We start from the raw sequence: 20751 nt of genomic DNA, 5'->3' as shown, positions 1-20751 counted from the left end.
AGTAGTATGGGAGGTAGAGCCTTCAGTTATCAGGCCCCTCTTTTTTGGAATCATCTACCAGTCAGGGTCCAGGAGGCAGACACCCTCTCTACTTTTAAGAGTAGGCTTCAAACTTTCCTTTTTGATAAAGCTTATAGTTAGAGCTGGATCAGGCTTGGACCAGGTCTTAGTTATGCTGCTATAGGCTTAGACTGCCCCCCCCCCCCATCACTAATTCTCCCTGTCCCATTAAAGTTCCTAACCATAGACCTTTCTGGAGTCCCTGAGCTCCCTTGTCTCGTAGTTTCCTCTGGATCTCTGCTGCTGTGGACGTGCCAGACTCCAGCTGCTACAACTACTATCCGTCTCTCCACTATCATCTCTCTCTCTCTTCATCTCCCTCTATCCCTCTCTCCAACACGGTCTCAGGAAGGAAAGACTTGAGAAAGGAAAGGAGGACGACTGGAAGGAAGGAAAGAAGGAAAAAGGGAAGCAGAGACTGAAGCAAGGAAGGAAGGAAGGAATGGTGATGGACTAGAAGGAGCGGCTGAAGGAAGGAAGGATTGAAGGAGGGAAAGGAAGGAGAGATGAATGGACTTGGTAAATGGACTTGTACTTATATAGCGCTTTTCTAGTCTTTCTGACCACTCAAAGCGCTTTTACACTACTCATCACATTCACCCATTCATACCCATTCACTCACTGATGGTAGAGGCTGCTACAGTAAAGGACCATCAGTGTTAGCTGATCTCATTTGTTCACATTCACACACCTCTGAACAACAGAGGGAGCAATTCGGGGTTCAGTGTCTTGCTCAAGGACACTTCGGCATGTGACTGCCGGAGCTGGGATCGAACCACCAACCTTCCGATTGATAGACGACCGACTCTACCCACTGAGCCACAGCCGTCCCCATGAAGATGAAGGTAGGATGGAAGGAAGAATGGAAGGATAGATTGAAGGGAGGAAGGGAGGAAGAATGGGAGGAAAGACTGAAGGAAGGGGGGAAGGAGAAATGGAAGGAAAGACTGAAGGAAGGAGGGGAGGAAGAATGGAAGGAAAGACTGAAGGAAGGGGGGGAGGAAGAATGGAAGGAAAGACTGAAGGAAGGAAGGGAGGAAGAATGAAAGGAAACACTGAAGACAGAATGGAAGGAGAGATCCTGTCTTTCCCTCTCCCATTAAAGTCCATGAACTTTCTGGAGTCCCTGAGCTCCCTTGTCTCGTAGGTTCCTCTGGATCAGATGCTACAACTAATACTATCCATCTCCCCACTATCATCTCTCTCTCTCTCTCTTCATCTCCCTCTATCCCTCTCTCCAACACGATCTCAGCAGATGTGTGTCTAACATGAGTCTGGTCCTGCTGGAGGTTTCTGCCTGTTAAAGGAAGTTTGTCCTTGCCACTGTAACTTGCTAAATGCTGCAAAGTGCTCTGCTCATGGTGGATTAAGATGAGATCAGACTGAGTCCTGTCTGGAAGATGGGACTGGAATAAAGTCTAGGCCTGCTCTGTATTGTGATTTGGCGCTATACAAATAAAGATTGATTGATTTGAGGTGAGAAAATCCTGGTATTTGAAGAGAAGAATTTTAAAAGACATCTGGTTGTAGTTTTGTACTTTAATACTTGGTTGATTTGATTGATTTATCAATGCATTTTTGGTTTGGATTCTCTGGACACATATTTGCCTCTTAAGCCTGACTCTGCATTCCTGCTGTCTGAAGCTGGGCAGGTAGAGAGCGCACGGTGGATCTATCAGAGACTGTTTCCTGAGAGAAGGCTGGGTTTGAGGGCGAGAGAGAACTGCAGAGTTAATATAGCGCCAAATCACAACAAGCGTTATCTGAAGACTCTTTCTAAACAGAGTCTAGACCGTACTCTATGTTCTACTATTAACAAAGACCCAACATCAAGACAGGATAAGATCCAGTCCCATCTTACAGACAGAACTCAGTCTGATCTCATCTTAATCCACCATGAGCAGAGCACTTTGCAGCATTTAGCAAGTTACAGTGGCAAGGACAAACTTCCTTTAACAGGCAGAAACCTCCAGCAGGACCAGACTCATGTTAGACACACATCTGCTGAGACCGTGTTGGAGAGAGGGATAGAGGGAGATGAAGAGAGAGAGAGATGATAGTGGGGAGACGGATAGTAGTAGTTGTAGCAGCTGGAGTCTGGCACGTCCACAGCAGCAGGAACCTACGAGACAAGGGAGCTCATCAGCAACAGTTGCTCAGCAACACTTTCCAGCTCCACCTGGGGAATCCCGGGGCGATCCCAGGCCAGGCGGGAGATATAATCCCTCCACCGCGTTCTGGGTCTACCCCAGGGCCTTCTCCCAGTGACTCCTCAGCTGACTCCTTTGGACGCGGAGGAGCAGAGGCTCTACTCCGAGCTCCTGACCCTGTCTCTAAGGCCGAGCCCAGACACCCTTCGCAGGAAACTCATTTCAGCCGCTTGTATCTGCAATCTCATCCTTTCGGTTATGACTCACAACTCATGACCATAGGTGAGGGTATAGAGCAACTGTAATGACTGAATCCCCCCCCCCCCTTGGATAAAGAAAGTGTTTCTGATTCTGATTCTGATTTAGGTCCTTGGGGACGTTAGAGACCATGTGGAAGGATTTATCTGTTAACATAAGAGCATGAAAATTGGGGTAATGGGATGGTTTCTTTCACTGAGCTCTTATCTGTGTTATCAGAGCTCAAGTATCTGGTGTTTATTTGAAATGAAGGGATATGCAGCAAGGTATGTAGTGGGGAACATCCAAAGACACACGGATGCATTAAGGGAGTGAATCAGTGAATCTCAGCTCTTCAGATTGAAGCCAAAATCTGGTTGTCAGCAGAATCTGCAGGGTGTGATTGGACCTAACATCCTTTGCAACCTGTTTCCAGAGAAACCTAGAAAAATATACAGATAGTTTGATGACCTACGTGTGGTTTAAAGTGTCCCTGATAAAACACCAGTAGGTACAACTTTATCAGAAACAGAGCACCTACAGCACCTTTACAGAGATCACGATAGCCAGCACAGGCGGCAAACTGATCCACGCTGAGAGCGCTCAGGCAGGAAGCATCAGACCAACGAGAGATAAAGAAGAGAGCTGGGTAGAGGAGAGATCAGATTGTGAAATAAGATGTTTAATTTCTCAGAGCAGCAGCAGCAGCGTGTGGGAGGGGACCGTCCACGCCACTGCTCAGAAATGCCTCTTGGCACTTTTACTGGAGGGTGATTATAATAAATTTAAGAGGCATGCCTTCTAGGGCACCTTGCTCTCTGAGTGCGGAGTGTCTGTATACTATCGTCATCATTACTGGCACTTTCAAAAAGGTACTTAAGAATAAACAAGACGTCCATGTTGTAATAAAACCAGGCGGGTGGTGAGTGGCTCCCTACTTAGACCTCATGCATGAAGTAAATCTGGGCAGGAAGTCGATGAGGAGTCAGGAAAGCTGCTCAAAATGAAGAAAAGATTAGTTTGTGGCGTCTTATCTGAACGGAGCTCTTTGCGCACGTTATGCAGCTAAGTCATGTAAGACACTTTCCTCTGCCTCACATGCAAACCTGCAAACAACATCTGCACACTTCACTTTTTTACAACATACAAAGAAACACAAAGAGTTGTTGTCATCATGCTCATGTGCACAACAAGAACAAAGTGAAGGAACGTCAGGATGCATCGTAACGTGATGTGAAAATAAGCATTACACAACATCACGTTAGCATGTAAGCACCCGGGAGGCCCCTGAGCATGTTGCATGCATGGTAGTTACATGGAAAGCATGTTGCACCAAGGGTAGTTACATGGAACAAGATGTCTTCACACCTGTTGTGAAAGCATGCATGTGCACAGAGTGCAGGGCTGTGAGCGTTATGTAAAGGAGTTTCCATACAAGGTGCTTTACACGCCTGCAGAGAGCATGCTCAGAGCTCTGCTTTAACTTCAACACTCATGATCCTTAGAGAGATTGCACCTTGCATTGTTACTGGAGCCAACCAACATGTCTTCTTCTGTCCATTTCTGCCCTACATTAGCTCAGATGTATCTACTAGCCATAAATTATGTCATGCGGCCGAACATGAGGGTCAAAGATTGCTTCAACACTCTGTCACAGTAATGTTAGGCCTACTGTGTGTTACCTTTCCATCAGCCTTGCAATTTCCCTGATTTTAATTTAAGACTTTTTAAGACTTTAAGGTTTTGAGGAGAAGGGGAACCTCAGATTATACGTGCAGCTTTGTGGACAAGGGGGCACACAGATCAGCACAGTGGCTCTAAAGGTCTGGTACAAGCTTCCACTTGACGGTTGTAAATATTTGAACTCAAGGACAAACACAAGTACTCGTTCTTTCTTTTTAGGCAGCGCTCCTTCAGAAGCTCTGACTTAAATTGATGGATATGCATTAGCTGGGAGGAGATTCAAACACCTCACAAATAGCATGCACTAAGGGTGAATATGAGGTGTAGCTGAATGCATTGTAGGTGTGAAGGTTTGGAAGATGGAGAGCATCAGGCAGAGGCAGAGGTAGAGGTCGGATCATAGGGCTAATGGATACCTGCTGCTATTTACTGGGAAAGGTGCCAAACTCTGTTCTCCTCTGTGTCTCTCTGTGAACAAATCTTTGGCTGTATCATTATTTTTATTATTATTATAATAATGATTATTATAGTAATGATCTTAATTTATATAGCACTATTTAAAACAGGGTTACAAAGTGCTTTACAAATGAGAAAGAAACAAAAAGACAATAAAAGAGAAATTGTAAGGAAGACAAATAATGGGAAATAAAACAATGTTGTAAGAATAAAAACAACAAAAGATAAAAGATTAAAATAATACAAAATCAGAAATATTAAATATAAAAATATTAAAAATGAAAATGTAAAAATATTAAAAATGAAAATGTAGAAATAGAAAAAATGAAAATGTAGAAATAGAAAAAATGAAAATAGAAAAATAGAAAAAATGAAAATAGAAAAATAGAAAAAATGAAAATAGAAAGATGGAAAATAGAAAATAGAAAAAATAAACATATACAATATAAAAATATTAAATATAAAAATATTAAAATATTAAATATAAAAATGTAAAAATATTAAATATAAAAATGTAAAAATATCAAATATAAAAAGTAAAAATATACATGTAAAAATATTGAATACAAAAAGTAAAAATATACATGTAAAAATATTGAATATAAAAATGTAAAATATTAAAATCTGATATATAAAAATATAAAAATATAAAATATAAAAATGTAAAAATATTAAATATAAAAATGTAAAAATATCAAATATAAAAAGTAAAAATATACATGTAAAAATATTGAATATAAAAATGAAAAATATTAAAATCTGATATATAAAAATGTAAAAATTAAACATGTAAAATTAAAATTAAAAAATCGAAAAATAAAAAAATATAAAAAATAAAATATAGATATAAAAATATGAAATATTAAAATATAAAATATTCAAAATGTAAACTGCAAAAATTTGAAAAAATAAAAAAATATAAATTTTAAATAATGTTGTGTTTAGGGTGGAACCTTAACGGTGTGTTTTTTAATGGGATTTGTAACATCAGTTACAGAGCTCTGTTCCTACTGTTACCTGTCACAGAACCTATACTTTGTACTTGCCTGTGCATAAAAAAAACATTAAAGAAACTTTGGAATAAAAATACAAAATATAAAAATTTAAAAATATAAAATTATGCTCAAGTATATGGAATGGACATCACTTATTTTTTTAAAAGACCACCTCCAGGGGCGCTGCCATATCGCTCTGGTGTAACCAAGTAGTGGGCCGAAGCACCTTGGCCGGCAGCATCACGGGACTGACATTACACCTACGACGCTAACCAAACACATTAAACATACTGATAAAACATCAAAGATCCTTCAGGTTAATATACTCATATGTTGATCTGCTTCTACTCTGATGATCTCATACAGAAAGTGTCACTCACCTTCTTTTTAGAATGAAATAACTAATTTAAACTGAACACACATATTTAACCATCATGATAAGAGCTAACCATAAAGAAAGAAGCATGTTAGAGCATATATATGTTGACGTGTATTTTGATGTTATAGTTCGGCCTGTTTTCCCTCTGACCTATACTGCAGACAGCCAGCAGAGGGCGCTCTAAGTCTTTTGTCCCATCTTTATAAACAGCCTATGGTTCATCACAGGAAGGTTGAAATAAAAACACAAGCATTTCTCAGAGCTCTTTGAGATTCTATGAAGCAAACAGATCAACCACAAAGCTCTCTCAGATTAAAGTTGTTTTTTTGTTTTGTTTGAAGCCTGACGTGTGTTCACTTTATCTCTTATCTACACTGTTGTTCTCCTCCATTTGTGGCTCTTGATGAACTTCCATAACCTGAGTAAGTTTGGTCTTGTTATCTCTGAGCTGTTGCAGAGAAAAGAGAGTTGTTTTATCTCCTTGTTTCTACATTAGTCGACACATCATCTTGTGTTTCCTGTGAGCAAAAATAAGAAACGAGCGCTTTGAGAGACAATCACCAAAATCAGTGCCATAGATCCAGTTGCATTTTTAGACATTGTACAGTAATAATGTTCCATATCACAGCTTTAAATGAAGGTGCAACATCTTAATGAGGAAGAGCTTAATGTTTATTTGTATCCCAGACAAGAGATGTCTCAAAGCCTCTGAGGGATTATACAATGCACTCTTGTGGTCAGCCTGCATGTCCAAATGCACCCAATGTGTTGCGCTGATCTTTTGTGCAATATTACATCACACCTGTGTCGTGGCGAAGGGGGTGAGACTCTGTCATGCAAGCAGGCTCCTCTTTCCTCGTGTCTTAACTGCGATTCGAGCGAGTTTTAAAGGTCCTGGTTTGCAGCTCGTTAGGTGTTAACTGTTTGTTGTTTTTCAGAGGAAACAGCAGCAGAGGTAGACGGGTCGGGTTAATGTTTGACTTCAATGGAACAAAGAGTTTAAAAGCTAATCCAACCCTGTCACAAGCTGCTGCGTGCGAACATCTACATGGTGCAGAGTGAGGAGGAAGTTAGTCTTAGGAGTTCTCCTTACGTTCGCATGTCACGCAAAAAGGACGTATAGTTTCATAAATGTGATCCCTCAGAGGATTGAGAAAACCTTTGTGTCACAAAAAGAGTCGATTGAACATGTTTGAAAGAGGATGTGACTGAAAACAACGATCATTTAAAGCTGTGTTGAAATAAAAACTTCCACTGAGCCGGTTGTTGTTCCCCCTCTACTACAAATATCCTCATATGTCATATTTAACAGGAACTCATATCTTTACTGCAGACTAATTTCCCTCAAAGCCAGCATGGGCTGCCACTGACTTCAGATTCATTAAGTCAACCAGTCGTTGTTAGTTTAAGTCAAGTTGACTAGTTTTGGCTCATTTATGATGCTTATTTAACCAACTACTCATGAACATAAGAAGAAAAGAACATGATGTTTGAAATCAGGATCCAAATTTAACTTTTTGACTCACTAGCAAAAAACTGGCAGATGGTTGAAAGCTTTCCCAAACAGAGCAGGTCTACACCGTACTCTATGTTCTATTATTAACAAAGACCCAACATCAAGACCAGGATAAGATCCAGTCCCATCTTACAGACAGGACTCAGTCTGATCTCATCTTAATCCACCATGAGCAGAGCACTTTGCAGCACTTAGCAAGTTACAGTGGCAAGGACAAACTTCCTTTAACAGGCAGAAACCTCCAGCAGGACCAGACTCATGTTAGACACACATCTGCTGAGACCGTGTTGGAGAGAGGGATACAGGGAGATGAAGAGAGAGAGAGATGATAGTGGAGATAGTTGGAGTCAGGCAAGTCCACAGCAGCAGGAACCTACGAGACAAGGGAGCTCAGGGACTCCAGAAAGGTCTATGGTTAGTAACTTTAATGAGACAGGAAGAGTTAAACTAAGAGACAGGCAGAGAGAGGAGAGAGGGGGGATCCCAGTGTGTCAGTCTAAGCCTATAGCAGCATAACTAAGAGCTGCTCCAAGCCTGATCCAACTATAAGCTTTATCAAAAAGGAAAGTTTGAAGCCTACTCTTAAAAGTAGGAGGGTGTCTGCCTCCCGGACCCTGACTGGTAGATGATTCCAAAGGAGAGGGGCCTGATAACTGAAGGCTCGACCTCCCATACTACTTTTAGAGACTTTAGGTACAAAGAGCAGGCCTGCATGTTGGGAGCGTAGTGTTCTAGAGGGGTAATAGGGCACTTTGAGCTCTTTAAGATACGGAGGTTTCTGACCATTAAGAGCTTTGTAGATTGTAGATTTGTAGGTGTTAATTCTGGACCCTGTGTCACACTTTTAAAGCTCCTCTAAGGAACTTTGTATTCGTCTAATATGGCGCCCCCTCTCCAAGTACCTCCTAAATCTTTGCCGATTTTGTCCTGTACATGCCTAAGTCACATTTTCAAACAAAATTCCCATCATGCTTTTCTTTGACAATGAAACCGACACCTACCCCCTCGCAGCAGATACCGCCATTAAAAATAAGAATTAAGAAATGTCAATCTTGTTGCTGATGGTCTTGATTGCTTTTGTAGTTCATAAAGAGGCTTCACTGTTGATTTCAATTAGTTTCTTAATGAGTCAAAAACTCCTCACAGGAGCTTTAAAATCCAAATTTGAATGTGTAGGCTGCAGACGACAACTCTAACAACTTAATCTTATGATACTCAATGTGTGAGAATAGAGACTCACACTTATTACAACACAGTGTAGCCTTAACTAGCTAACCAGTTGTTGTGAAAGAAGGTACTTTAAAATAGGGGATTTGAAGTTTTTATGCCTTTTATGCATGGATGTATTCAGTCCATGATTCACGTTCAACAAACTAAAAGTTCTCTCCTACTTTTATGTCTCACAGTGGGACAAATTAACCTGTCCCAAAGCTGTCTCCTCCACTCCAGCTGAAACCTAAGCCCATGGGAGTCCCATCAAATCCTTCAATCTCCAGGCTCACTGCAGATCTGCTTTCAGCCGATACTGTATTTCCTCCCACAGGTGTAACATAATTGGTCTTCTGCCAGGAAAACCTTACATGTCATTTACCTCAGAAGGACCTTCGGTGTTTTCCCACTCCCATCATCCCCATATCCAAACATAAACCCAGACATGTGCAGGCATGATGGTTTCACATGGACAGCCACCTGAGGAATTTCACAGGCATTTACCCCCGTTCTGCTGCACCACCTTCAAGTTTCCATTCACCACTTTGACCCTGATCCAGAAACAGGGCAGGTCATCTTCTCTTATCGCTTCATTAATCTCCAAAAAAATGCCCTGGAGGGTTGAATTCATCTGAGTGTTTTAAGCCTGAAAGCTGAAACCAGAATCTCTGCGTGCTGTTTCTCAGTCAGATAAACCCCCTTCTTCTAAACCACACCTCCAGTTAACTATAAATTCTTCCTCTCTGAAGCATCGGTGTCAGCCTCACACATAAAGGGGAAACTAACTCACAGAGGCAGAGGCAGGGTGTTTTCTCCTCTCTGTGCTCAGTGCTTTGCTCTCAGTGTGTGCATGTTTCCTCAGCGTGTTTTGGTCGAGCTCCAGAGTCACTGTAAAGCTCTCGGGAGGGGACTGTTGAATTTGACGGATCACGGCGAGAAGGGGAATCTGCGCCTAAAGGAGGAAGACTCTGAATCCCTTGCAGCTATGACCACCTGCGCAAAGACGGATTTGACTTTGTGATGCCCGCCTTGGGACACTTTGAACGCTCTCTTCTACGTTGTTAAACACATTTGCATTTTTTGTTCTGACTTCAATCAGTGGCATGTCCATCCGAAAGAACATGTCTACGAATTCAACAATTGATCACTGCAGAGTACCCAATAAGGTCACGTACGAAACCCTCTCCTGGCTGATGATTGGAGAGTTCGTGCTGGGTCTGCCTCTCAACCTGTCGGTCCTCTACGTCTTCATCTTCAGGTATGAAGGAACACTTTTTCTCTATCCCTCCCTTTTGTGTATTTTACTCCAAAGTATTGTAGAGAAGAAATGTAGCCTATCACGTCAGAACTGTAAACTTGATAGCAGGTGTTTGCACAGTGGAAAGTATTTGAAGCTTTTGGGGAGCGACTCCAAACTTCACTCAAGAAGTCCAGCTGCCTTTCACCTACTCTCACTTGAACTCAGCGTAACCTGAATGACTGTTTTCTCGGACGTAAGCTGTTACTATGCCAATCTAAACACAGTCGCTGAATGGTGGTGAGCCTGTAACCCACAATGACTCAATCAGGTTGTGTCTGGAATGAATGAATGATCAGTTTCAGACATCACGAATCAAAATCAATCACTGCTTTCTTTCTGTTTCGCAACAGAAGAAAGTAAGATGCAGTTTGGGGAAAGTTTTAAGGACAGACAAACTTGCAAAGTCTAATCTCCTGAGCTTGATTGTGATCATTTGCTTCAGGATGACTCATCACTTTAAAGAAAGTCTTATCTTTTTAGAGAGGTTGATGATGTGTCATGGAGATAGCTTAGAGAGCATCTGGCCTTCTTCTTCGTATACTTCCCATCACTCTGATCACTGAATACTTCCAGGGATAAAAGATGATAGTCTGCCAGTGTTAGGATTGTAAAATCTTTGGTATAACTATCTGAGCTTGTGTGATCACTTCCAGCTGTGTCATCTTTTAATCTGTTTCTGGTATGAAGAGAAATAATCTACCACATCCTTTCTCTTTCTGAAAGTACCCAAGAGTGAAATTTAAACTTGGGCGGTTGGCACGAGGTTAGAAAAAGGCCTTCAGGGAAAGGGGGCTCCTGATCCAAATCTTGAACTTGATGATCGACTTGTGGACGACCTGTTAGTTAGTTGGGATTTATGGATTGTTCGAGTGGTTCCAAAGTGAATTTCACAAGAAAATCGATGAGGTCACATCTGGATTTCATCGGAGGTCCAGTTGCCCTTTGACCCACTTTTACAAAGACTTCCCAAGACTCTGACTACTCTCTTCCACAAAAGCTTCTTTTTTTTTAAAATAAAATCGTCACATAGTGGTTTTGAACATCTAACCAACCTCATCCATTTCAAGTTGTGTGTTAAATCAACTCACAATTTAGTTCAAGTACAATCTGACGCTGCCTTTTTTCCTGTTTTCAGAAAGGCCTAACAAGTTGAGTGTAGCTGAGAGAGGTCAGAAGGGAAAATGTTCAACTTGAAAAGGTCCTGAAATCTTTAGCTTGATCATCAGTTCCTGGAAAACTCATCATGGGATGGAATTCATAGCTTTATCAATCAAGCTTTATTTATAGAGGGCCTTTCATACAAATCAAATGCAATTCAAAGTGGTTTCCAGCAATTTTAAAATATGTATAATAATAAAAATAAGTATCTAATATATCATGACTAAACAAAAAGCAGAAATGGATTGAGTAGCAGAGACTAAGTAGAGACTAATGCACACTAAAATATTTATAAATACACAAGAAAGGGAATCTGAGGGGCCTTCCTGGATCATACACTAAAAGCATTTCTGAGATGTAGTCTGGAGCGAGGCCATGCAGAGCCTTAAAAACTGGTAGAATAATTTTAAAATCAATACAAAAAAGAACAGGCAGCCAGTTATAGACTTTGAAATAGGCGTAATGTGTGCATTGCATACAGTAAAGGTGATGAGGTAATACAGGGAAAACTTAGGAAGTCCAGTTGCCTTTGTGCTTCTGTTAATTGTACTTTCTAATCCTGGATGATAATGTTATGATATCCCTGTTTTAAAAAGTCCTTTAAAGCAGTGATTTTCAACCACTGTGCCGTGGAACACTAGTGTGCCTGTGACAGATCGTCAGGTGTGCCGTGGGACATTGTCAAATTTCACTTAATTAGTCCCAAAAAATATTATTCATATACTGCAAATAATATGCCATGTAGTGCGTCTGTGCCTGCAGTGTAGCGACTGGAGTAATTAAATACTTGTCCATGTACTGGGTGGCAATAAAGGACACTAATGACCTTGTTAATTTAAGTCAATAGAATTAATGATGTGTGCGTGAGGTGTATGTGATAAGACATAGGCGTACAACACCGATGGATAAATATTCAAAAAGGAAAAATTGAAACTCCAAACTGGACCCTGGACAAAATCTAACCCGGATGAAGAGCATAATATGGGAGGTGGAAAAGGCAACTTTTATGAGAGAAAAATTACAATAGAGAGCCTTCAAAGCTAGCTACTTAGTAGCTGAACTTGTAGCCAAATCAAAAAAGCCACACACTGCGTCAGAGACATTAACACTACCTGCAAAAGCCTTTGTAAATAAGATGCTTCGCCCTGACACAGTTAAAGAAGCAGCCAAAGTCCCTCTCTCAGATTAATAGATTCATATATTCAGAGACTAAATGTGTCATTTTGGAACACTTCTGGTTGGTGGTGTGACTCAGGATTTTTTTTAATGTATGAAATGTGCCTTGGCTCAAAAAAGGTTGAAAAACACTGCTTTAAAGTAAAAGGCAGTTTGAGAAAGTTTGACGAGAAGTCGGTGAAAGCCTTAAGTGCAGAGAAAACTTTCAAACTACCAAGTCCTCCTTATTTGAAAAGTTTATCCCTGACTTCCAGACGACTCAACAGCTTATCCTAATGATTGTAACCTTGATTTTCACAAATGTAGACAGGATTGACTACAAATCTAACCTACTGTGATCATGAAAGTCCACTTCCCTTTGACCTACTCTTACTTTATGACTGACTGTTGAAAGTATCAATGGTTCCACACTGGTGGTGTTCATGTTACCCACTGTGACCAAATCAAGTCGTGTCTGGAGTCGATAAAAACTGTGTTTGGATAAATCTTTCCTCACACCCACTGCAGCTTCATGACTGTTTACAGAGAGAAATCTGTGCAGATCCCTGCTCAGAGAAACCAACAGTATTTACATCCTGTTTGGATTCTTATGTGCGGGTGGAAGTGTTGACAGAAACTGTGTATCAGTGTACAGTCAGGGTGATGATCTCAGATGTTCCAAAAACCCTTTGACACTTCCAACTTGAGCTCTAGAACCTGAACTATACTAACCTGATAGTTTTATTCTCTTCTTTGGATTTTGGTTAACATGATAACAACTTATTTCTTCCCTGGTTATCCACATGGCAGCTGCATATTTTGGAATTTCTCATTATTTTTTGAATATATACTTGATTATTTCCTAGTTTTAAACTGTCAGTGTTTCTGTATGTCATTTGATGCTTGTATTTGTGTTTTTAAAGTACTTTTAATTGCTTTATGATATTAATAACATAACAAAGATGTGGAGGGAGTAGAGGTCACGTGTTGTGGGCTTTTTGAAAACAGGAAGGTCTTGAGGTGGTTTTAGAATTAGTGAAGAGAGTCAGAGTTGAGGATGTTTGGAAGGAGGGAGTTCCAGAAAGTTGGTGCAGCAATGGCAAAGGTGCTGTCCCCCAAAGTACGGTGCTTGATCTTGGTGATGGGGCACAAGAGAGTAGCATCTGAGGGTCTGAGGCGGCGAGAAGGGGAGTGGCGTTTGAGGAGGCCGCTCAGGTATGAGGGGGTGAGGTTATTTAGGGCTTGAGCAGGATCTTGAAGTGGATTTGATGCTGTATGGGGAGCCAGTGAAGGTGCTGAAGGATGGCCTTGATTGGCCTTTTTTTGCAATGAAACACTGAAGTATCTGATATTCAACCACATAAGATTAAGTATATGTTGCTAGTCTGTGTTGTTTAAAGTAAGTCCAGGGACCCACAAGAATGAGTTACAATAGTAGGCTCCAGAAGTCTCTAGGAAGGGCCTAAAAAAGATCACCTTTGACATAGGCAAATACATGATTGACAGTGACAGCTGACGTCTTTGTCAATACTTAGAGCAAGGCGCTCATAAATGGAGTCAAATAGCAGCTAACTTGAAACTTGTGTTGAAGAGTCCATATTTGTGTATGTTTGAAGGACACCCTCATTCTAATTTGAGTGCACCTTCATAGTATTTAAGCCAGAACGTGGAGACAGAAGAGAGGCGACTTCATCTGGCCCGGTCGTCCTCCAAGCAGTCGCGATGCTTGTTACTGATGCTGATGCTGTTTGATTGTAATAAATCGAATTACTATTCAAGCTGGCCAGTGTCACGAGGTTCATTCTACATCTGCACATCACGGGCTGTTAAGACACGACAACACAACAAAGAGTCAGTAACAATTTAAAAGCAAGAAGTTGTCCCTAAATCAACTTGTTAGTATTCCCGCAATGAGCCACCGTCTTCAAAAAGTGACATTAATTAAAGCTCCTTTAAGGAACTGGTTGTGTTGATTTTGGCGCCCCCCTTTGGACAAAATGGTACCTTACATCTCTACATGTGTGGGCTGTGTTTTCTGACAGATTCAAATCCTCTCCTGAAACATTTCCCTCTCTGTTTCATAAAGGTGCTGACAATCGTCCGGTCTGACGCCGACCCCTCCCAGCAGTTTCAGGCATCAAAAATTCCAATATAGAAACGATCAGTCTTGTTGCAGATGGTCTTGTCTGCTTCTGTAGCTTTTAAAGAGGCAGAACTATTCATTTCAGTCTAGCTCAAGACTCCCACGAGGAGCTGGAGAAACTTGTTGCACTGACTCTTTCCCTGAAGTGCAGATTGAGCAAGATAAACTCATAAACATGTTGGACGTGGAACACGCTGTGCTGTGGATTTAAAGTAGCACTGACAGAACAGAGAGAGCTTGCAGCAGGGAACTCCGACCAGAGTGCAGAGAGAGAGCCAGTGTTTTCTTTGGCACCATGTGTTTTTCCATCACTGTAATATATACAGTACAAGAAGGAAAGCAGTTGCAATTAGGAGATAGTGAAATGATAATATGTAAGACTTTTACTGCGGTAATGAAGGCAGGAGTTTGATGGATGACGTGTAAAGACTGGAAGCAAGCAGAGATGTTTGTGGACTCGTCTGCACTTCTGTTCCTTCTTTATGCTGAATTCACTTTTTAACAATACAACGAATGACCGTTCTGTCGACTGCTTCCTCTTCAGGTTCAAGTTCTGGAAAAACAAAAGCATCTTCCTCTTCAATATCGTGGTTGCTGATTTCCTCTTGGTGGTCTGCCTTCCCGCCAAAGCCTACCACTTCCAACATGGCATGAGACGCAGCAGGAACCCGACCCTGTGCAAGCTGATGCTCTTCATGCTCTTCCTCAACCGAGGCGCCAGCATCGCCTTCCTCATCACCCTGTCCATCGATCGCTACTTCAATGTGGTGCATCTGGGGCGGAGGAACTTTGTCAAAGTGTTGAAGAAATCTCCTCAAATCTCCATCCTCATCTGGCTGCTCCTGCTGCCCCTCACCATCCCCACCATGGTGGAGACGTTCGAGTGCTGCAACAGCCACGGGCGGGTAGTGGAGACGATTTATCATGACGTGACGGACACCTTCAGAGAGGTACTGTGTCAATCTATTTCCTTTGAATAAGAAGCCTGAACTAATCAGGGAACCAACCATGTCAAAGCCAAGTGTCCACAACATCCCATACGAACTGTAGCTTATAGAAAATGAGCGGACGTACCGGTTTAATGCTCGCCCCGGTGTCATGATGTGAGCTCCAGTGTCCCAATAAACGTCTGAATAACGTAGAGTAGCTTCAAACTTTCCTTTTTAATAAAGCTTATAGTTAGAGCTGGCTCAGGCTTGGACCAGCTCTTAGTTATGCTGCTATAGGCTTACACTGCTGGGGGAACTGACACACTGAGATCCTAACTTTCCCTCTCTCTCTCTGTCTGCCTGTCACTTACTTTAACTCTCCCAGTCCCATTAAAGTCACTAACCATAGACCTTTCTGGATTCCTTGAGCTCCCTTGTCCTGTAGGTTTGCTCTGACCTGCTACAACTACTACTATCCGTCTCACCACTATCATCTCTCTCTCTCTCTCTCTTCATCCCCATAACACATGACAAAAGAGAAGTCATGGTGTTTCCTTGATTTCTCATGATTCTGTATTTCCCACAATGAAGTTCAGCATGTATCACAGTTTCTGGTATGACTAGTTTCAATGGTTCCAGCATGGAGGCCTGCTCATCGTACCTAAAGTCTCTAAAAGTAGTATGGGAGGTAGAGCCTTCAGTTATCAGGCCCCTCTCCTTTGGAATCATCTACCAGTCAGGGACCGGGAGGCAGACACCCTCTCTACTTTTAAGAGTAGGCTTCAAACTTTCCTTTTTGATAAAGCTTAAAGTTAGAGCTGGATCAGGCTTGGACCAGGTCTTAGTTATGCTGCTATAGGCTCTGCTGCTGTGGACGTGCCAGACTCCAGCTGCTACAACTACTACTATCCATCTCACCACTATCCATCTCACCACTATCCTCTCTATCTCTCATCTCACCACTATCCTCTCTCTCTCTCTCTCTCTCTCTCTCTCTCTCTCTCTCTCTCTCTCTCTCTCTCTCTCTCTCTCTCTCTCTCTCTCTCTCTCTCTCTCTCTCTCTCTCTCTCTCTCTCTCTCTCTCTCTCTCTCTCTCTCTCTCTCTCTCTCTCTCTCTCTCTCTTCATCTCTCTCTCTCTTCATCTCCCTCTATCCCTCTCTCCAACACGGTCTCAGCAGATGTGTGTCTAACATGAGTCTGGTCCTGCTGGAGGTTTCTGCCTGTTAAAGGAAGTTTGTCCTTGCCACTGTAACTTGCTAAATGCTGCAAAGGAATTAGGGAATCTAAAGAGGGTTACTTGTTGGTTTTTGGAGTCAGCCTCAAGTTGACACTCGCAGAGCCAGTGTGGAATCAGATTCAAGTCCCCATCGTAAATATTCTTATTTTTTAACAGAGGACAAGTGTTTGGACTGACTGTGTGGAACCTTTTGGATCTGTAGAATGTCGGTCGAGACAGATGGCTCTCGAACATGAGTCTAGTCCTGCTTGAGGTTTCTGACCTGCTGCTCTGGACGGGCCAGACTCCAGCTGCTACATCCCTCTCTATCCCTCTCTCCAACACGATCTCAGCAGATGTGTGTCTAACATGAGTCTGGTCTTGCTGGAGGTTTCTGCCTGTTAAAGGAAGTTTGTCCTTGCCACTGTAACTTGCTAAATGCTGCAAAGTGCTCTGCTCATGGTGGATTAAGATGAGATCAGGGGACTGGATCTTATCCTATCTTGATGTTGGGTCTTTGTTAATAATAGAACATAGAGAACGGTCTAGACCTGCTCTGTTTGGGTAGAGTCCTCAGATAACATTCGTTGGGATTTGGCGCTATATAAATAAAGATTGATTGATAGGTTGATTGGAAGCTCTGGTTGTAGACTTCTCCGTCTAAAAGTATACTTCAACAGAAATGTACGTCTGTTTGATAATCCGGCTCCAGTATCAGCAGAGCCCTGAACAGAGAGACTTCAGGGGGAGGGATGGATATCCACTTATTTCAAAGAAAACTGACTCAGTAAAAGAAATAACTAATCTTCTACATAGGCACGAAGACTGTCACTATCTCAAAACCAGTTAAAAACTCCTCACAGTGCCTTTAAATAAAGGTGTCCTGGTTTAAATTCAGGTTATAAATTAATCTGAGATGTTCTGCAAAGACTGTCTTCATGTAAATCATGAATGAAGAGCGGTCCAAACGTTAAGTTAAAGTTTGAACTCTCACACGTGGATTCTTCAGCTTGGTGATTCTGCTGTTCTATCCATCATCTAATTCCTAGTCCCCTCTCCTTTCTCTTAGGTGGTCTTCTTCACCCAGATCATCATCCCCTTCATCATCCTCGTCTTCTGCACCGTGCGCATCGTGAACCGGCTGAGGAAGAAGACGGTGGGTGAGAAGACCAAGCTGCGGCGAGCCGTGTGGGTGGTCATGTCCGTGGTGGTGGTCTTCTCTATCTGCTTCCTGCCGTGCACCGTGGCCCGAGCCGTGCTGCTGAGCTTCCGGCTGCAGAAAATGCAGGTGGAGGAGGACGTGGCGGTGCAGGTCTACGACAGCCTCATGGTTTTGTCGTACATCGACTGCCTGCTGGACCCGCTGGTTTACTGCTTCTGTAACTCGGGATTTAAAGACGCTTACATATCCACGTTCTGTCCGACCGTTCTTCAGAAGAGACTCATAAATCCTGACTTTCACTTGGGTGTAACAACGACAACAACAACACCCATAACTTCAGGAGCAAGAACCATATCTTTACCCATCATAAATAAATGATCGGTTGGGTGTCATTTAAAGTACTGTAGAGAAAGAGCAGGCCTCACTGACCAGGACGCCTCAGAACCACTGGTACACTCACGCAGGTGTCCTCACATGTGGGAGATAAGACTTGTTTGGTTGAGCCATCATTACAGACACATTTTCTGATGCTTGTGTTTCATCTAGAGTCCTGTAGATGGCCAAATGCTTGTTCTGTTGCACAATTAAGGTCTACTTTTGAACATGCATTATAAGTTTAAATATTGATTCAAATGCGGTCCACATTTTCTTCAATGCATGGCATTAAAGGTGCATTCTTGTTATTTCTTCAGGTGCAATCTGCAGAAATGTTCTGTAACCCTCTATTAAAGGCGAGTTTAAGCTTTTCAGCACCTTCTATAAGAGCTAAAGAGATTATTGAAATCTGTTTTGATTCAATTTTTCAGTTTTAATTGTCCTGAATTCTCTGTTTCAAGATGCAACCACATTTTGTCACCAGAGGAGGAGAGTATTATACAGCCTACAATCAGTATTGTGATTGGTGTCCGACATGACTCACTCACTCATGATGATGCGGACGCTGAGATGTCTTGTTTAAGTTGTTTCGTCAGACATTTTTCTCTCTCATATCCGAATAATCATAATACATTTTATTTAAAGGCGCCTTTCAGAGCACACAATGTCACCTTACTGGGCAGAGTTTAAAAATAAGAGCAATGTCAAAATGAGTCTGAAAAAAATCATCAAAAAAGACATGATACAGTGTAAGTAATAAATAAGATTAACAAGATGAGAAGAGTTGTAATCCGAGAGAGTATGCCAGTTTTAAAAGTTGTGTTTGAAAATGGAAAGAGAGTTGAGGTTACGGATGTCTGATGGAAGGGAGATCCAGACCAGCTGGAGGCTCTAGACCTCATGGTGGTCAAGCAGGTCGGTGGTGTAGTGAGGTGAATGGAAGAAGAAGACCTGAGAGTGAGGCTGGGTGTGTTGATGTGCAGAAGTTCAGTGAGGTATGGAGGAGTGAGGTTGTAGATGGCCTTAAAGGTGACAGCTGGAGTCATGTGACCAAGGTTTTCCCGCTGTAATCACTGAATCAAGGATTCTCCTCCTCCTCCTCTCCTCATCCATGTTGTCTTCCTGGTCCTCTGAAAACCTCTGACCTGTTGACTCCAGGCCTGGCTCCGCTCATCATGACTTTGGTTTGTTGTTGTAGTTAAGTGAAATACGATCTGGTGATAACACAGAGTGTTTTATTCTGAAAATTAACCGGATGTTTTCATTTTGTTTTGGTGAACCCTGACTTCCTGTCCCGCTCCATCTGCTCTGTTGAGATTGATGCGTCGTGCTCCGGCATCCGGCAACAAATAGAAGTCTTGTGTATCTGATCCAGAGTGCTCAGACCAGCCGGATCAGAGACGCAACCGAGCGGATCCAGTGGAAGTTAACACACCACGATACATACTCAAAAATGTGTCATGTAAACTCTTTATTTACAGAACTATGCCTACTCAAATATATTTCCAGTAAATGCAATAAAAACAGAGATATTCAGAGAAGAAGAAGAAGTTAGAAGAGGAAGAGAGCCTGACACCTGTGTGAATGTACACACACACACACACACACACACACACACACACACACACACACACACACAGACAGACAGTAGATTAACAGGAACGTTCATGTTTAGTAGCCTCAACCTGATGTACCTTCAATAGTTCATATAAATTGTATTTTTGTATCATCATTTACTTGAATGTATTAAAGTGTTTTATTTATGTTGATATTCAAACGATGCTTTGAGGAGTTGAGGTGAATAATGTTGTTTCTCTTGTAATGAAGAGCGCTGTAATAACTGCTTTAAGGTCAAACCAACAATCCTCTATCAAAGTTCATTAAAGGCGTCTGTAAGGCGTCTGATCACTTTTACAAACTGTGTGTCTTCCACTCAGGAAATTCTGCATTCATCGTCCAAGTCAACCTTTAAAGATCCGTCCTCATTGGGGTTAGGCCTTTGTGCAAAACTTATGAACTCAGCAGTGTTCTGAACGTCCCGCCTACAGCTGATGTGTAACCGATTATTCATGTTGGTCAATGTTTTATAATCGAAGTAAACGAGCCGGTTGATGCTTCTGGTGTTTGAAGGAAGTTAGAAATTATGTTCAACAACCGCTTCAAAAATGTCAAACTTGAGAGGACGACGGAAACCTGGACGTCTGTGTTAAACTTCCCTCCCTCACACTGTGTACAGTTTGATGATTAGAGTTGGATTATTTGTATATAATGGAAGATCTTTGTGTATTGCTGCTGTAAATACAAGTGTACAAAACTCAACAAGAGTCTGCAAGGAGTGTTGTTTTTTTTGCACCTTTCCTTTCCTTCAGTTTGAACTTTACCCTAAAGTAAAAGACGCACTGCCCCTTTAACCCTCTTCTTCCCACTACGTCATCGTCCACATGTTGACCCAGCATTCTCTGCTTCTTTAGGCTCCATTTTATAGCCCTTTAGCAGTCAGGTGCTAAAGTTTGTTCAGGTTGTGTATGTGCTCTCTCTTGGCAACAACTCCAGTCTCATAAAGCAGGGGTTCCCAAAGTGTGGATTGGGACACCCCGGGGGTGTTGCAAGACACAAATGGGGGGTCG

General features: G+C 41.9%; 1 protein-coding gene and 1 long non-coding RNA gene across 6 annotated transcripts in view; one reads left to right on the top strand and one right to left on the bottom strand.

Moving 5' to 3' along the window:
- LOC117824036 overlaps positions 1 to 20751 on the bottom strand; it is a 64281-nt gene that overhangs the window by 31418 nt on the left and 12112 nt on the right. The gene's annotated exons all lie outside the window — the stretch shown is intronic.
- On the top strand, positions 9476 to 19221 carry LOC117824033 (12-(S)-hydroxy-5,8,10,14-eicosatetraenoic acid receptor-like). The gene is made up of 3 exons (XM_034699381.1): positions 9476 to 9943; positions 14986 to 15391; positions 17657 to 19221. Exons 1-3 carry the CDS (start codon positions 9789 to 9791, stop codon positions 18125 to 18127), a joined length of 1032 nt encoding a protein of 343 aa, XP_034555272.1. The 5' UTR covers positions 9476 to 9788; the 3' UTR covers positions 18128 to 19221.

The sequence above is a fragment of the Notolabrus celidotus genome, chromosome 13, assembly GCF_009762535.1.
Source record: "Notolabrus celidotus isolate fNotCel1 chromosome 13, fNotCel1.pri, whole genome shotgun sequence".
Lineage (NCBI taxonomy): Eukaryota > Metazoa > Chordata > Actinopteri > Labriformes > Labridae > Notolabrus > Notolabrus celidotus.
This window is presented reverse-complemented; position numbering and strand designations above follow the sequence as displayed.